Genomic DNA, 15,484 nt, shown 5'->3' with positions numbered 1-15,484 from the left:
ATCCGGAGCGCGCCTTTCTACCTGCGTTCTCCACGAGAGAGTCTTAAAACGCTACTCACGGGAACGTTGTCGAGTCGGCAGTGCCTCGTCGTTGACCTAGGCTTGACTTTAAGATGGTACTCCACCACGTTCGGTATGTTCGGCGTGTTGGGCACGACTGAGCCAGCGGCGGTTGACGCGCGTTCAGAACCCTCGCTTCCGGCCCCGATCCGAGGCGCTGGTGTCGATGATCCACCTCCACCAACGACTTCCGATGTCTAATTACATTTTATCAAGTTATAAATGTCGATCTACTTTCATATTTCTACAATGCGCCCCTTAAAATTCTAATTTTCCACGCTCTATATCATCATTCTACAAAAATTAAAAAATATTGATGTAATGAACTCGAGACCGACATATAAGTAACACAAATAAATAAAAATATGCCTTATATGGTCAAGCTGGATCTTTTGTGTCTAATAATATTATTCGCGTGAATTTATATCTGAATGGATTTTCTCGTCCTAACAAACCACGTGCCGTTACTATCTGTCTTGAAACGCAGTCTCAAACTAAAGCTAGAATAGGTACAATCACATAATTAAATTAATAATCAACTTAATAATACTAATACAAATCTTTAGAATATAGGAGAATATATAATATAGAAAATATAGGATATATAAGATACGGAATATATAGAATATGTTGCGAAAAATGACACCCAGCCAGAGTTCGAACACTTCGAATTTGGATTTCTCTACTTTCTGGAACGTCTTTATCAATTCGACCATTGAGAAATGTGATGATATTCATCGCAACAGTAGATAATTTTATCGATAAGAAGAAACGTCATTTTTAGGTGACGTGTGTATAAACAATATAAGTGAATCCGATCGACGTGTAAATAACGCAAATTAAAGAATATCTTAAAATCTCTACTTCTTAACCTATTCAATTATTGTCGATTTTAACGATTTTTTAGTATTTATAAAACAACAATTAATAAAAATTTATACTTATTTCTTGTTAGAAATATTTTAAAAATCATTGTACGCTGGAAATGTTGCAGTCATAAGCAGTATGAAATTTAAATGTGTGTCTCTTAGAGATTTATCTCAAAATAAATAAACAAATCTATCTTCCTGTAGATTTATATTAGATGTTAATTATTACTGTTCACAACGGGATATGTGCTACAAAAATTATATCGTACGCGAGTAAAAAACCAACCTTCGGTGGAGAATAGATTAGTTGCTCAACGTTATGAGCTGTATCATTATTAACGGTAAGGATCTTCTTCAGGACATTGTCCGTTCTCTTTGCGAAACCAAAGTCTTCGTCCTCCATAGCTGGTTGATATGAAAATATGCCGCTTCTTCCTCTTGTATTTTTTCTCTCGTTTCTTACATCGGGCAGAAATAACAGGCTACCTGCAAATAATTTGCCGATCAGAATACATTTATTCTATCGTGCAGTCCGGAGCTCCTATAATCTTTAAACAGTGAAATATAGAAAATGTTTGCAACTCTTACGATAATCTACTTCCGGTCGCGTTCCCTGGAACGCGGCCTCTAATATATGAATAAGACGCGCGTTTCGATGAATGACTCGCGAGTTTGCAACAGACAAGAAGGACTCACCCCGTGTCACATAGTAATTATTATTATTTGAAGGTGCGCCCGGGCACGAAATTAAAAATGGACTTAACGTCCGAATTTAAACCGGAAAACAGCTGTCGGGCAGCACGTGTTGCACCTTGCATCGTACTGGTTCCTCGGAGCCTCCTTTTCTTCCTTTCTTCCACTTCACTGCACCGAACCGTATATTTGTGCTATTTATAGTGAAATCGCTCGGACAAAACCTCTATTTACAACGTTATGACACAATAAGGGAATTAATAAGAACTGTGCTTATTATTTCGACCCTATTCTTCTCCTATTATACAACATTGTCAATAATAATTATCTATTCATTCCTCGTTTACTGTCTTTATAATTACTCTTTGCCATAATTTTTTAATATCCTATATATTAATTTACGTACTGTAACTCCAATCTCTTGTTGTGTTATAAATTAAATAAACGTAGGAGAAAAAAATTTATACAACGGATAGACGTTCACTGTTTTAACTTTCACTGTTCTCTGCAATACGCGTAGCGACAATGACGGGTTTTTTTGTTCGCGTTCCTGTGATTACATCCCGACAGCGGATGCGCGCGGGATGCAATTGTATCGACGATTTTAAACGTACCGGGGGTTCTTTCAGTCCACAGGAAATGAGTCAGGTGACCGATAGTCAGGTGAGGAAGGATTCATTAATGTATTCCGTCGGTTACAGGTGTGGTGTGTTTCTGTTATTCAGCTTCGCGCTTACGAGGCATCCACAATCATTATTTCAAGAGTAATAACAATTTTTATCTATGTGCATGAAAATGCAGATTTAATATTGTAAAAATTACATAAACAATCGCACAAACCACTATGATACAAAATTCTTTAAACGATATCTTATTCTTCCTCTATAATATTTTCTCAGTAAAATAACTGTATTTAGCCATCAAAATATGTGCTACATAAATATGTATTTTAAAAAATTCTACTATAAAGATCTCTCTCTCTCTCTCTCTCTCTCTCTCTCTCTCTCTCTCTCTCTCTCTCTCTCTCTCTCTCTCTTCGGATTTACATTACATTTAAGACGGTCATTATCCATGCGCCAGAAATTTTTATAATAAGTTAAAAAAAATGGATCTAAAAGTGGCACAAAAAATAACGTGTAAAAAAGGAACGTATTTTATGGGACGTCCTGTACGTAGCTGTGCCTGTACACCTGTCGTCGAGTTACACCCGCGTACAATAGCAGGACTGTTAATGCGAGCAACTATTCAACGGGTGTCTCGTAAAAACAGGATTTTCTAAAATATACGCTTTACGCGAGTATCTCTTATCGCCGTCCCGTAAAACAGACAGTTTGCATGTTAAACCCATTATTATCGCGCATACCATCGAGAAGTCAGAATACACCTCGTATAATTAATTAGCATCCGTGTGCATGTGCGTGAGCAGCAAGAGGAGAAGGTTCGGGATGCCCGATAACGGTAGCGTTAACAGATGAAATGGAATCGCTGCTCGTTATTACGGTTTCCTAGATTTCCGTTAGTCTCTTCGACGATACTTCGCAGAATCTCGGCCTCTTATATAATAAGAGATAATAAAGAGAGAATTACTAAAAAGAAAAACGTTCAAAAACGCTCTAATGGCGCAGACAATTGCGCTGCCCGTATCATATACGTCACGTTGCACGACATTATAGTATAAAGCGCACGTTCTCGCCCACATCTCGGCGTCGATATTCGCGCTCCCGTCGGAAAGGAAAAAGTCGCAAACGCCCCGTAAATTTATACGTTATATTTGGCCGGCGATTACATCTGACAACGCGAAATCAACCAATTCCCCTTTTCATGCTCGTGGTAGGGTGGGAACCGGAAGCGAGCGCCGCTGGATGTCTGACCGGAAGCTATTACGGTCGTGTCACGAAGGAGATTCTAACGATGCGTGCCACGCATACGTCCTCACGGAATTTGAACGGCGCGGCGGATTGAATTCGTTGGGGGAAAAGCTTGACGGTGTGTTACGCCGCACGATTAAATCGTTCTAACACAAATTCCCAAAAATATAAGCATACGTTTCTTTCTTCTCTCAACGTATCGAGATCTCTGATAGAGTAAGCCGGTAGAATCAAACTTAGAAAAAATTGTGCACGTAAAGAAGAGATTGTTCTATATGGCCTCCGATAAAAACTATCCGATGCCTCTCATTTGCGTACTTACACGCTTCATTTCGCCGATACTCATTTTGCGAGGCGCAACGGCCGACGAATAACTCAGGTAGAACGAGACGTTCAGGCAGAGCCATCCGTTCCACTTGTTTTTTTATCAGTTTCTTCACTTTTGCAATTAAAATTGTTTTGCCACGGCCCGTAAAACATAGCGATAAAACATAGTGTTTCACAAGTTCAAACTTTAGATAGAGAACGTTATCAACGAGATAAGCTTGTAAGATACACTTTATTCATAGTAACAGAGAAACCCTCTTTTGAGTCCTTGGTGATTTTTTAATCACGTGTTACTGATTCATCGATCATTTATTCGAAGATTATTTTATGTTGTTTTTTTTTTTAACAATAACGAAGTGCGTCATCATGATCATTGAACTGCTTTATCATATCGCTTGTCTCACAGTCAACATTCGCGATAAAGACGACACGCCAGGTGTCGTAGATTTACGGTCGAAATTCTCGTTGCTAAATATTCGACGAAGAAAACATGCGCAATTATTCAACGTGAAGCGACTTATCGGTCGGTGGCGCAAACGCAGGGATGCGTGCGATTGCATAAGCGAGACGGGAGCGAAACTATCGGGCGAAGAATTTATACGATAGCCACGCCGAGCGCGGCACCATCGATCGTTAATTTAAACAATAGCCGCATGTTAATTACAATGATCGTCGCGAGCCGTCGGACCCGAGTTGGAAATCGAGTTGCGGCAAGTCGCAACGCGCGACGAAACACAAACGCGATGCTCTTTATCGGAGAAATCGCGATCCATTCGGACGAAAAGATCCGATCTGTAGCGATGGACAGCGGAATTCCATCGCTCCCGATTCGAAAACGGTCGGAGCATTAAATATTGAAAACGCGGCGGATTACCTTCAGCTATTTACCTTCACTTTCCTGCGTTCAGCGACGGTTGACATGATTGACGAAGCCACACACAGGGTGCATTCGTTTACGCAGGGCTGCGTGCAGAAACATCATACGCCGAGTGCTAAAAATCTATAGTGCACGTAACATATGCTGTATTATGGATTTTTAGCACTCGGGTGATGCTTCTGCATGCAGCCCTGCGTAAACGAATGCACCCACACACAAACGCGCGTGTACGCACAGCTCGTTCTAAATCGAGGTGAATTCGATGCGTGGCGTGCGTTTCACCCAGGTGCGATCGACCGATCGCGATCTTACCGTTCGACGCACCTGCGGCGAGCGACGGCGCGGCGGCGGTGGCGGCTGAAAAAGCCCACGCTTCCGGAAACATCGTCGCGCCGGGCAGAACGACGCGGATGCGACGCGACGGCGGCGGTGCATCCGCGTGCAACGAGACTCGCCACGGCTCTGCACGGCGTACCCGCGGATCTCTCCGTGCGGATCCGAGACCGGAATATCTAGGAGAGAACGATTGACAGGCACCTGCGGTATGCACTGTCGTGTACGTGCGACTGAAAATGTGGGACAGCGCGCGCCGTCGCCGCTGTTCGTTCGTTCGGAATCGCGCTGACTGATAAAACGAGCCGCGATAGGCGTGTACGTACGCACGTTACGTACGCGAATGCCTTTGTGTGTGAGGCCGATACACCTGCAATAAACCTAAGGTGACGCGGGCGATAAGGCCTGACGCCGCCGACATTAATCACAATCGCGACGAGGAAGAGGAACTCTCAGATCTCGACTTCGAGATCGAATCCTCTGATTTTGAATTATCACAGAATGTATCGCACAGAATATTTAGTTTAATCATATGTCTGCATATACATTCATAGACGTACATATAGAGAGCGTAGTAATTTTATAGCCATTTGTAAGTTATAACAATTTTTTCGAATAATATTCAAAGTTGCGTCTTTAATATATGGAATTTAATAATAATGGACTCATTAACACTATTGCGGAGCAACTTCCTGACGTTCACTCTCCATCATAATTCTTATTACTTACATAAGTGAAACACAATAAAATTTATGCGACAGAAACAATGCGCAACAGCGGCGTCGGGAATTTTTAATCACGAGAAACAAAAAATTTGGCTGTGTCTAAAATATTTCTATTTTCCGTCAAATCTATCCGTCTCTCTCAGTTTGCCCTCTTTCCATCCTTCATTTCACACAGATATCAATCATAATCGCATTAAGTAATATGACGTAATAAAATACACACAAGATTCCCCATTAATGAGCGTTTATAACTGCAATTAATATGGAACGGTGCAGCCGTAAATGGAAACAATGCTTCTCCCGCGAATTTATTTAATAACGGCATATGTGTCGTAATGCACCAACAATTATTTGTTATATCATTGGATTTATCATCGGCAATCAACGAATCTTCCAGGAATCTCTCTGATTCTTCTCCAGAAACTATCACCGATCCGCGATGAATTATTTGACGCTTGGCGAGCGGTAAAAACGTGAGAATAACTTTCATGCGCCTCTCTCTGTTGGCATCCGGCGACAGGAAAGAAGACGCTCGGAAGTCAAGGCGTTATGAAATTGCGGCAGATTATACCGCAGAGCGCATCGTGCGAAGATGCTGGACGAGTGTCGCGAGAAACATTTCCTTCGAAATATATCTTCTTACATTTCTCAAGCATAGTACTCCAGCTATTTTTAGAAAAGTGCAACGACGTTTCTAAACCATCAGTAGGGACTTGATTTAGGATCTCAAGAGATCGCTAAGTAACAAATTTTTGCCAAGAGAATTATATCTAAACGCACAGAGAAAAAAAAGAAGTATCGAATCAGTAGTTATATACTCGTATATACGCAACAATCTATAATCTTCTTATAAGAATTTTAATTTTTCATTTCAACCTTTTTTTCTTAGTTGAATTATATAAATGACTTCATTCAAGCAAGTTTTCTTCGTTTAACGCAATATATTAATTATTCCAAGATTATAGATTGTTGCGTATATACGAGGCTAAGTCTTGATTTGACACTTCTTTTTTTCTGTGTATTTTCTATATCATAGACTTTATGTTTTATTTTAGAATCTTTCTCTCGCGTTTTGTAATTCAGGTCAACGATTTCTCAGCCTAAATTTAAATCAGGACTATTTTACAGGATAAACGATGAGCTAATGACGGATTATTTAATGAGCGGGAAAGACATTTTCCTCGCTGGTGTTTTTCCAGCGTAATTTCATTTACGCGTAAAAGTAATAAAGAGATCTTCCCACGGTTGTCACGAATATTTTGCAATCGCTCCGATATCTAATTAGCAGACAGATAATTTAATTAAGAACCACAGTCTGTGCCCGCGGTTTGTGGCACTCCGCATCCGCACGCAACGCGAGCTGCAATACGATCCGTGCGAAATCGGCCGTAAGAAGAGAAGGGATGCGCTCTCCTAGTGTTTGTTTCCTGTTCTTGAAATGCATGCTATTATTGCATATGTGTATGTATGACGCAATGTTTTAATAATATAAAAGCTACGAAACGCAACGCACGCAATTAAAGAATTGCTCCGTGCAGCGTAAAAAATGTATTATAGATATTTAAAATTTTTCTTTACAGGAGTCTTACAGCTAGTTTTTAAAAATACATGATATTTTAAAAACTAAAAAATAATTAATCTTTTAAAATCTAAAATAATGTGATTATAAAAAATTAAAACGTGATACTTGAAGTTTTTGCTTCAAAGGGAAAATGACGGTGCATAATTCATGGCGTAAGTCATCAACGACCCGTAACGGCCGGATGTCTGATTTTCCACCGAGTTTACATGTCAATCTGGAAAAGCTCACAAGTGTCAATTATCCATCGTTAATTGGCACGAAACGCGTTTCGAAAATTAAGGGGCTCAAAGCGGAAGATGCTGACGCACGTGTAACAGAATGCAAATGAGCTCGACCTCGCGGGAGATGCGACTCGCGATTCTTAATTCAGCGATGTATCACAAGGTCATGTTTTTAATGCGTTTATGAAGATATTTTCCCGGAGCAGTCAGCCGCGCGCACGTTAAACGAAATACTCGTAAATGTCATCGCTGTCCCACAGATTTAAAAAAAGCAAAACGGGCCATTCAATCTTCTTAAGAGAACTTTAGCAATTAAAGATCCCACCGATTTAAAAAAGTAAAACGGGCTATTGAATCTCCCTAAGAGAACTTTATAAATTAAAGATCTTGAAATGTCTCCTTTGTATTGCGCAATTATAGCATCGCGATAGATCGCGATAGATCATAAATTCGCGCACACCGATGTCCAGCAACGGTCATTAAAAAATCTCATTAGCGAATACGAGCGTTAGTATATGTTAACAGGTCGCAATACTAAGATTGCCATTATGATCCAGGGTGAAAGTGTTGGTTGCCAAAACATGAATGGCGTATGTCACATCATGGCATTGTACAATCGCGAGAATCTCAAGAAGCAATAAGAGACAGAACGACGTAGATTCACATTCGTTGATTCGTGTTATGACGAGCTTGAGCGTTGCGCGACAGAGCAACCTTGGATGTATCTCGCACGATAAGAATAACGAATCATTTCGGGTCCGACTTGCTGACGAGCATTTCCGTTTTGCAAAAAAAAAAAACTAAAATCGAAAAAAAAGAAAAAAAAGGATCGTATCTAATCGAAGAGATCAACGCGTTGATCTCAATCCCTCCAGCGTGGACGTACAAAACAGCTAATTAACGATACAATCGCGCGAACTAAGAGTACTCGATCGCTTATGTAACAAAATGATACGTCAATCATATTCTTAGCAAAGTGGAAAAGCACTGAATACTGATATTACAAAGACAAGACTCTGTGTTCGATATGTAATTCCCTTCTTTGTCACTTATATCAATTTACAGTCTGTACTTACAGTACTAATAAAAAAGAAAAACGTCATTGCTTTCTCACTAGTTGGAGATGCGAATTAAATTTCAAATTCTTTAATTCATTATCGCAGATGTGAACTGTGTATATTTTTACTTGCATAACCAGTATTTTCCTTAGTCGTTTGTAATTCTAACAGCGGCCAGAATAATTAGACACATAACTCCCAAGTAAGAGTAGCTAATTTATTGAGCGCATCTTGATCGAGTGAGATATCAAGTCTCCTTTAAACTCTTCAAATAGACTGAAGATTTCCACGAGGTGAGATATTGCTCAGAAAGGGTCTCAGTTAGTACCGTTTTTATTTTATACACAATAAAAAAATCTAAATAAAATTTTATGGAAGCAAATTTCTATGAAGATTCAGATGCGGAAAAAAAGGTAATTATAATAACCACTCGAATTTTCTTGTATTTCGAGGGAGACGGAAAGAAGAGCACAGGTATCACAACGGTTCAAGTACGATGGTTACGAATATTTTCACGGGTGTTAGAGCACGAGACGATTGCGTAAGAGAAGAATCTGCTGCACCACAGAAGAACATCCCTCCTTCCACCGCTCTGGGATCTTCTCTTTCTCCGTTCGTCTGATGTGGGAGCCCCAAGAAAGAGAGACTCTCAAGAGTCCCCCCTTTTGTGTCTGGCTGATGTGTCTAAAGCCATATATATACCACCACCTCATGGAACAATCCTTTGAGAAAGATACTTTGGAAGTAGCATCACCTTACGAACCTGAAGCAAATCGGATAAGTGCGGCGGTACACGAAAAACTGAAAAGACAGGGAACACGGAAAGATAAATGATCACCACGCAGCACGACACTGCGGACTAAGGGGATCAGATTTTTCAGAAAAGTAAGCACATCACTTAATCCACCACACCTCATCTCTTTTCTTACTATAATTTCGGTTACTTTTTATTTCCAAAAATAATAGCAGCATTTCGAAATTATACAACAATAAAGTTAAATAGATATTTGTGAATTTAATTTTATCTATAGATGTTTGTAAATTTAATTTTATCTGTATGAGATACAAAATTATTCCTAATACACTTTTGATTTAAACATCGATTATTGAGTAATTAAATTTTCAACTTTTAGATGATTTCGAGGTATCAAGTAATAATCTGCGCTCTTTTGCTTTTCGGCGCGGTTTTACTGTATGAAACAATGGCGGTAAGTTAAAAATCTTCCTGCAAACCGTTTTTTTTTAACTCACAAACAATACTGCAGTTGTCAAAAAAAAAATTTGTTTACAACTCCATGAAAATGATTATGTCTTTGTCACACAATGATTATACAATATGCATGCACGTGTGGTGGTGGGGAATATATTTCGTAAATATTCCACTTTTACAAAACCTAGCAGGGTGTATGAAAATTATCATTTTCATCGTCGCTTCTCACGATATATCGCGTAACAATAACAGCGAGTGAACCATAGCTGCACGCATCATCTTTCTCTTAAGGTGGTAACATGAAGTAATTCATTAATTAACCCGTGTTACACGAGCATGTTCTCTCGTCCGCGTACGAGGCGCCTCATTAGACAAAGTCTATTCTGGATTTAATCTAAACGTGTTCTGCGGTGGTATATATAAGTCTGGTGGTATATATATATAAGTGCAACTCATGAATATTTCCACAATGCCGAAATTCTAAATAAACCACGATTTCAATGTTGCATTACAAAATTTCTAAAAGAAAAAGTAACGCGTGATTAGCCATATTTTTTCTTATTTTAATTTAAAAATATTCGGTGACTATTATGAGATAATAATAAATTTATATTCACAAAATATTACGAAATGTTATATTAATTAATTTTAATGATGAGAAGAAACAATACATGACCATTTGTGTGGATTCGTCGCATCCGATCCTGCAATTAACAGCTAGAAGACATATTTCACCGGAAATGATGAACGCGAAACCGATGAAAATCGGGATAGAGAATAATAAGCCGAGAAATAAAACGCAGCTTCAATGCCACGAAGCTAACGAACGGAAAGATAAGATACTCAATTAATTTATGCAATGTTTTTCACTATCCTGCTTCGACTAACGCATCTTTCACGACGTTATTCTGTAATGACAAAATAACTCGCGATAATTTTCGTGTTTAAAACAAAATTTATTTATCATATCACATATATCAGAATGTTTAGTCTATTCGAATTATCTTCTTCTTCAAATTATACATAATTGTATAGTTTGCACCGTTTACTTTTTCATTAAATAAGCATCGCGTGGATTTGCTTGAACTTCGAACTTCGACACATGTCATTCCTTGGAAGTAAAAGTGCAACGTAACTAGGTGAATCACTTTTTCGGTGCCGGCCTTCTTACCAAGCGTTGGAATCACCGGTTAGATTCGGCGCGTGGAGAAGGAAGGAACCGTACATCTGCATACTATGTATGTACACGTGAAATCGTAAACACGAGATCGTATACAAAGCCGCGGAGATGCGCATCCGCTAGGGAGAAACAATGTAACCCGACTTCCGGTCAAACATTGGCACGTGCACGCACTGAACGGTTTCGAGCCGACGCGTCGTGTCGCAACTGCCTCCTTATTTTTTCTCGTTTTGACCGATGGCCAATTACGAAAACAATTCTATATCGCGTTCTATTTGCAGCGAAAAACTGGGATAAGCATTAATGTATTTGTTAAACAATGTTAATTAATTTAAGAAATACATTTGCAGAAAAATTGATTTTCAATGTTGCTCTAATTACATTTATTATAATTCAAAGATATAAATTAGCTGAAATTTCAATCAAGTTGCTGGAGAGAATAATAATTTATTTAAAATCTTTGAAAATAATGTTTTAAAATGAGCAACTTCTGTAGAGCATAATTAAAAGCATACTTTTATATACTGCATTTCTTTGCATGTAATAATTAATGCAAAGAAATAAATTATGAAATTTATTGACGTAAGTTAATTAAGGCTGAATGTACGTGCTCGCATTAAAGAGAGAGGAAGTCCGATTTACAGCATGTATCCACATTCATGCCATTGTCGAGATGATATATGTCGAAACGTATTGTTATTGTTCCAACAGAACAATAACAGTGGCTCTGCGTGGTTATGCTTCTCCAAGTTTCACTGTTTTCGCTAATTGTTTCGACGCAACCACCGAGATTTGCAATGCAAATTAGAACGCGCCCTAAATACAGTGTGACAATTATGTAATTGCTTCAAAAGACTTAAAATCATATAAGAATACAAGATATATTTCACCAGAAAAAAACGATTTACAAATTAAATCGGTAACACCTGTTAGAAAAAAAAACGATAGTTATCTGTAACACGCATAATTATTTGTGCGTTGCAGCAAGTGGATGGTTACACACCTGGCGTAGACTATCCAATTTACAATTCGGTGCCGTTCGGACTTACGTTTACCTGTGGAGGGAAGTTACCTGGATATTATGCCGATCCCGAGGCCAGATGTCAGGTGCGTCCATATGGTCACCGAACAAATTCTCATTTCAATATTCGAGATTATTTAAATGCGTTTCAGTAGTATCATACATTTAATGAGATCCTGTTGATCTCATTAAGAAATATGTTAAAGAAGAGACCTGACATGTGTGATAAATTATTTTTAAACAAACAAACTGATTATTTCAAAAAATATGTTGCAAAATAATAATCGAATTGTTTGAAAAAAGATATATTTATAATACTTTGTAAGATTTGGAGAGGTATGTAGAAAAGATTGGAAAATTCATTGTCGGTTGATAATTATAACAATCTTAATATTCATATTTTTCTTTTTCATTCAAGGTGTGGCATTGGTGCTTGCCAAATGGACGTCAGTTCAGTTTTCTCTGCCCGAACGGTACAGTTTTTAGTCAAACCACTCGCGTTTGTGACTGGTGGTTTAAGGTATCTAAAAACTATTTAATATAGAGGCACGCAATTAATTTAAATTATTTTCGAAACCCTTTCAATTAATTTTAATATTACAGGTCGACTGCGATGATTCACCGAGACTTTACGGCAACAACGACGAGCTTTACAGAGACGTGAATGGAAATAAGATCTAACAATTCCTATATTTTTTATATAAATAGTTGTATGTACATTAATAAACTATTTTATATATAAGCTTCTTACAAACGCGTAACGCTATCGAAAGTATATAACTTGTCTGCAAAGAGTAAAGTGAAAATAATACGCGAATCCCTAGTTTGCCGATACAGGAAAGTAACAGGGATGCCTGCCTTATTTATCGCTGTTAAATAAAATAGAGTTTGCAAAATGGATTAGCAATTTCTTACGGTTTTATAAACTAAACAATTATGTTTTCACAAAATTGAAAAAGTGCATTTATTTTTAACCGCATGTTCCTAGCGCTACGTTTTGCACGAAATTTCCGAGAAGTGTTCATCTAAATGTATACTGCAAAAAGAAATCGTAAATTTAAAAAATACAAATCCTGTTCAACCGAGAAATTAATTGTAAAATTGTCGCGGCTGAAGAAGCGCTGTTTATGCGGCAGGAGCGTTAAATCAAATTCATGCTTGACAATTTCTTGGCATGATCGGACAATAGAAAGTGAGAGCTCGACTGACCAGTCAGACCCCACCCTCTTCTCTATCTTTCTCTGTCGGATACTAACTGCGATGTTACAGTTTTCCGTTTGCACTTTGCATGCGCGTCTCGTTACGCGGAACACCCGCGGCTCTTTATCCTCTTTCGTAATTTCGACCCACTGATCCAGGAATATGCTTGATTTTACGTGATTTTTAGCATATCACGTTCGCGCAATCGTTTTATGCGAAAACATCTGGGGATCATTAAAATGCCGACGTAGCTTTTATTGTCGTCGACTCATCAGTCTCGATTATAGATTCTTCCGCATAAAAACGCATTTTTATAAAATCCCAAGGATAAAGCGATTAAATGTTATCCCGTTAAATGTAAGCGGTATTAGTGTCTTAACGATAGTAAAAGTGACGGGAAAATTGACCGGCTTCTACTTTTAAATGCGCTATTTACGATGTCCCACCCGATCTTGTCGGTTGTACTCCGAAAGTAAACTGAGAAAATAGGAAAATAGTAAATTAAAGTATTAAATTAAAACTCACTGAGGTGCAGCAAGATTTATATTGAAGTACGATAATTGGAGCGTGGAAAGCGCGCAGTTATGTTTGTCGAAGATAATGTTCCGCTATCGCATTAAATAAGTCAAATTAAACCATAAAAATCATTAAGGACAACAACCTTTCTCGACGAGCGATGCAAAAAAAACACCTAACTCGATTTCACGTGCTCGACCTTCCGCGCGAAGAAAGCCCATGATTGCGGGTATAAGTACGGCGAGTCGCAATTCGAGCAATAAGAGGAAAATGAAGAAAACGAGGAACAAGAAGCGTCGTCCTTGGTGGCCGATGGCCGGTGATAGAGGAAGAAAGGACTCGTTGACTTCTCGAATGGCCAAGAAAGCGTCGTGGACCTCATACAGCGGACAAACCTGTGGCACGAGGCCAGACGCTCCTTTCTTTGTAGCAAGCAGGATCTTCCACTCGACTTCGAATTATTAATGAAATTTTCGAATCTCTCAAGAACGAACAGAACTCACTTCAGCGTTCGTAATTTATTTATTCGGTTCTAGCAATTAGAAACAAAGGCAATTATATCTGCTCGGTTGACAGCAGAGTTTATTTCTAGCGAGTAAACGAGAAACTGTAAACGTGTATTAAACTGGCAGAATTTTTTTCTAATTTAACTAGCGGAATAAATAAACTTTACGGTATATGAATGTAGACGTATTGAGATAAATTATCGATTACACGCGTTTCGACGTCCGTAATGTAACAAATACAGTAAATCTTTTGCGCGATGCGACATGACGTAATGTCGGGAATATGACAATCTTTACAACTACTTTATAATGCTCCTGAAGAAATCTTCGCACTTGTATCGCACAGATGACGTATCGCTGTTTTCTTCAAATGTCACTCGTCGATAAGTGGCATGCAAATTCTGCGTGTTTAATGTCACGCATTAGCGAGGCTTTAATCTCGCGCGATTGTCGCATGGAGATCCTGTTACTCCCTTCGGTATCGGCAACGATATCCATTTGACCCTGAAGAATAATTGATTGAAAACTCGACGTGACGGCCGTGCGCGGTGTCTCCGCGTGAGGATTACGAAAGATATCCGTCACGGAAAAACCTACATTTCCTACATTTCACCGCGGATTCGCCGCGCTGTCGCGATACGCGGAATCATTATCGCTCGGAACATCCTCAAGGCATGCGTGTCGCCTACGACTATTCCTACGGCATCCTTTGTCAAGATATTAACGCCCGACGTTCCACTTTCACTCGGCTCTTCTGATCGATCTCTTATACCTATCCTTCGTGGTGTGTACACTAGGTTTCAGGTCGGTGACAGATGACGAAGGGATCGCGACGAATACGGAATACCCCGAAGGCAGTGAAAGACCTTTGATGGAAGGTCCCCCCCCCCCCTATTCTCTAAAGTACAAAGCTATCGTAGGTGTCGAATCGCATTATAAATGTCATAAAAATTTAACTGTTCATTTAACCGATCCTCGACCGATTTTATCCACTCCTATCTGTCATCCGATCATGCTCGGATCTTTCACAAAGCTCAAGCACCGGCGGTATTTAACGCAATAATACGCCGTAATTGCCACAGATTATCAATTGAAATCAAACAGATCGCGACTGTAATCATTCACGTATGTCGGACTCGTTGTAATTATACGTCTAGGGGGCTCGTTGCGAAGCGAAACCGTGAATTGATCCGATGACTATTGCAGGCCGAGAGCAAATATCGCGATTGCGTGTTGGC

The 15,484-nt window shown here is 39.1% G+C and overlaps 2 protein-coding genes across 10 annotated transcripts in view; one reads left to right on the top strand and one right to left on the bottom strand.

The window, feature by feature from the left end:
• Nucleotides 1–15,484, bottom strand: part of LOC139767661 (uncharacterized) — a 31,764-nt gene that overhangs the window by 3,174 nt on the left and 13,106 nt on the right. For 2 of the 9 annotated variants that reach the window (XM_071697177.1, XM_071697176.1), the window contains exons 2-3: nt 1,216–1,415; nt 60–257 (exon numbers count right to left, since the gene is read on the bottom strand). In XM_071697177.1, coding sequence (XP_071553278.1) covers nt 60–257; nt 1,216–1,415 — 398 coding nt within the window. Of the gene's footprint in view, nt 1–59; nt 258–1,215; nt 1,416–4,691; nt 4,818–5,006; nt 5,357–15,484 lie in introns of those variants that run through there. The other 7 variants (XM_071697184.1, XM_071697183.1, XM_071697180.1 and 4 more) reach the window with 7 other exon arrangements.
• On the top strand, nt 9,068–12,931 carry LOC139767656 (U-scoloptoxin(01)-Cw1a). The gene is made up of 5 exons (XM_071697170.1): nt 9,068–9,498; nt 9,747–9,821; nt 11,988–12,110; nt 12,443–12,544; nt 12,628–12,931. Exons 2-5 carry the CDS (start codon nt 9,747–9,749, stop codon nt 12,703–12,705), a joined length of 378 nt encoding a protein of 125 aa, XP_071553271.1. The 5' UTR covers nt 9,068–9,498; the 3' UTR covers nt 12,706–12,931.

Source organism: Temnothorax nylanderi, unplaced genomic scaffold (genome assembly GCF_030848795.1).
Source record: "Temnothorax nylanderi isolate EJ_2023f unplaced genomic scaffold, tnyl_v1.0 TNYL_tig0011_pilon, whole genome shotgun sequence".
Taxonomy (NCBI): Eukaryota; Metazoa; Arthropoda; class Insecta; order Hymenoptera; family Formicidae; genus Temnothorax; species Temnothorax nylanderi.
The sequence above is the reverse complement of the archived record's forward strand: the minus strand, read 5'-3'. Positions and strand labels throughout refer to the sequence as shown.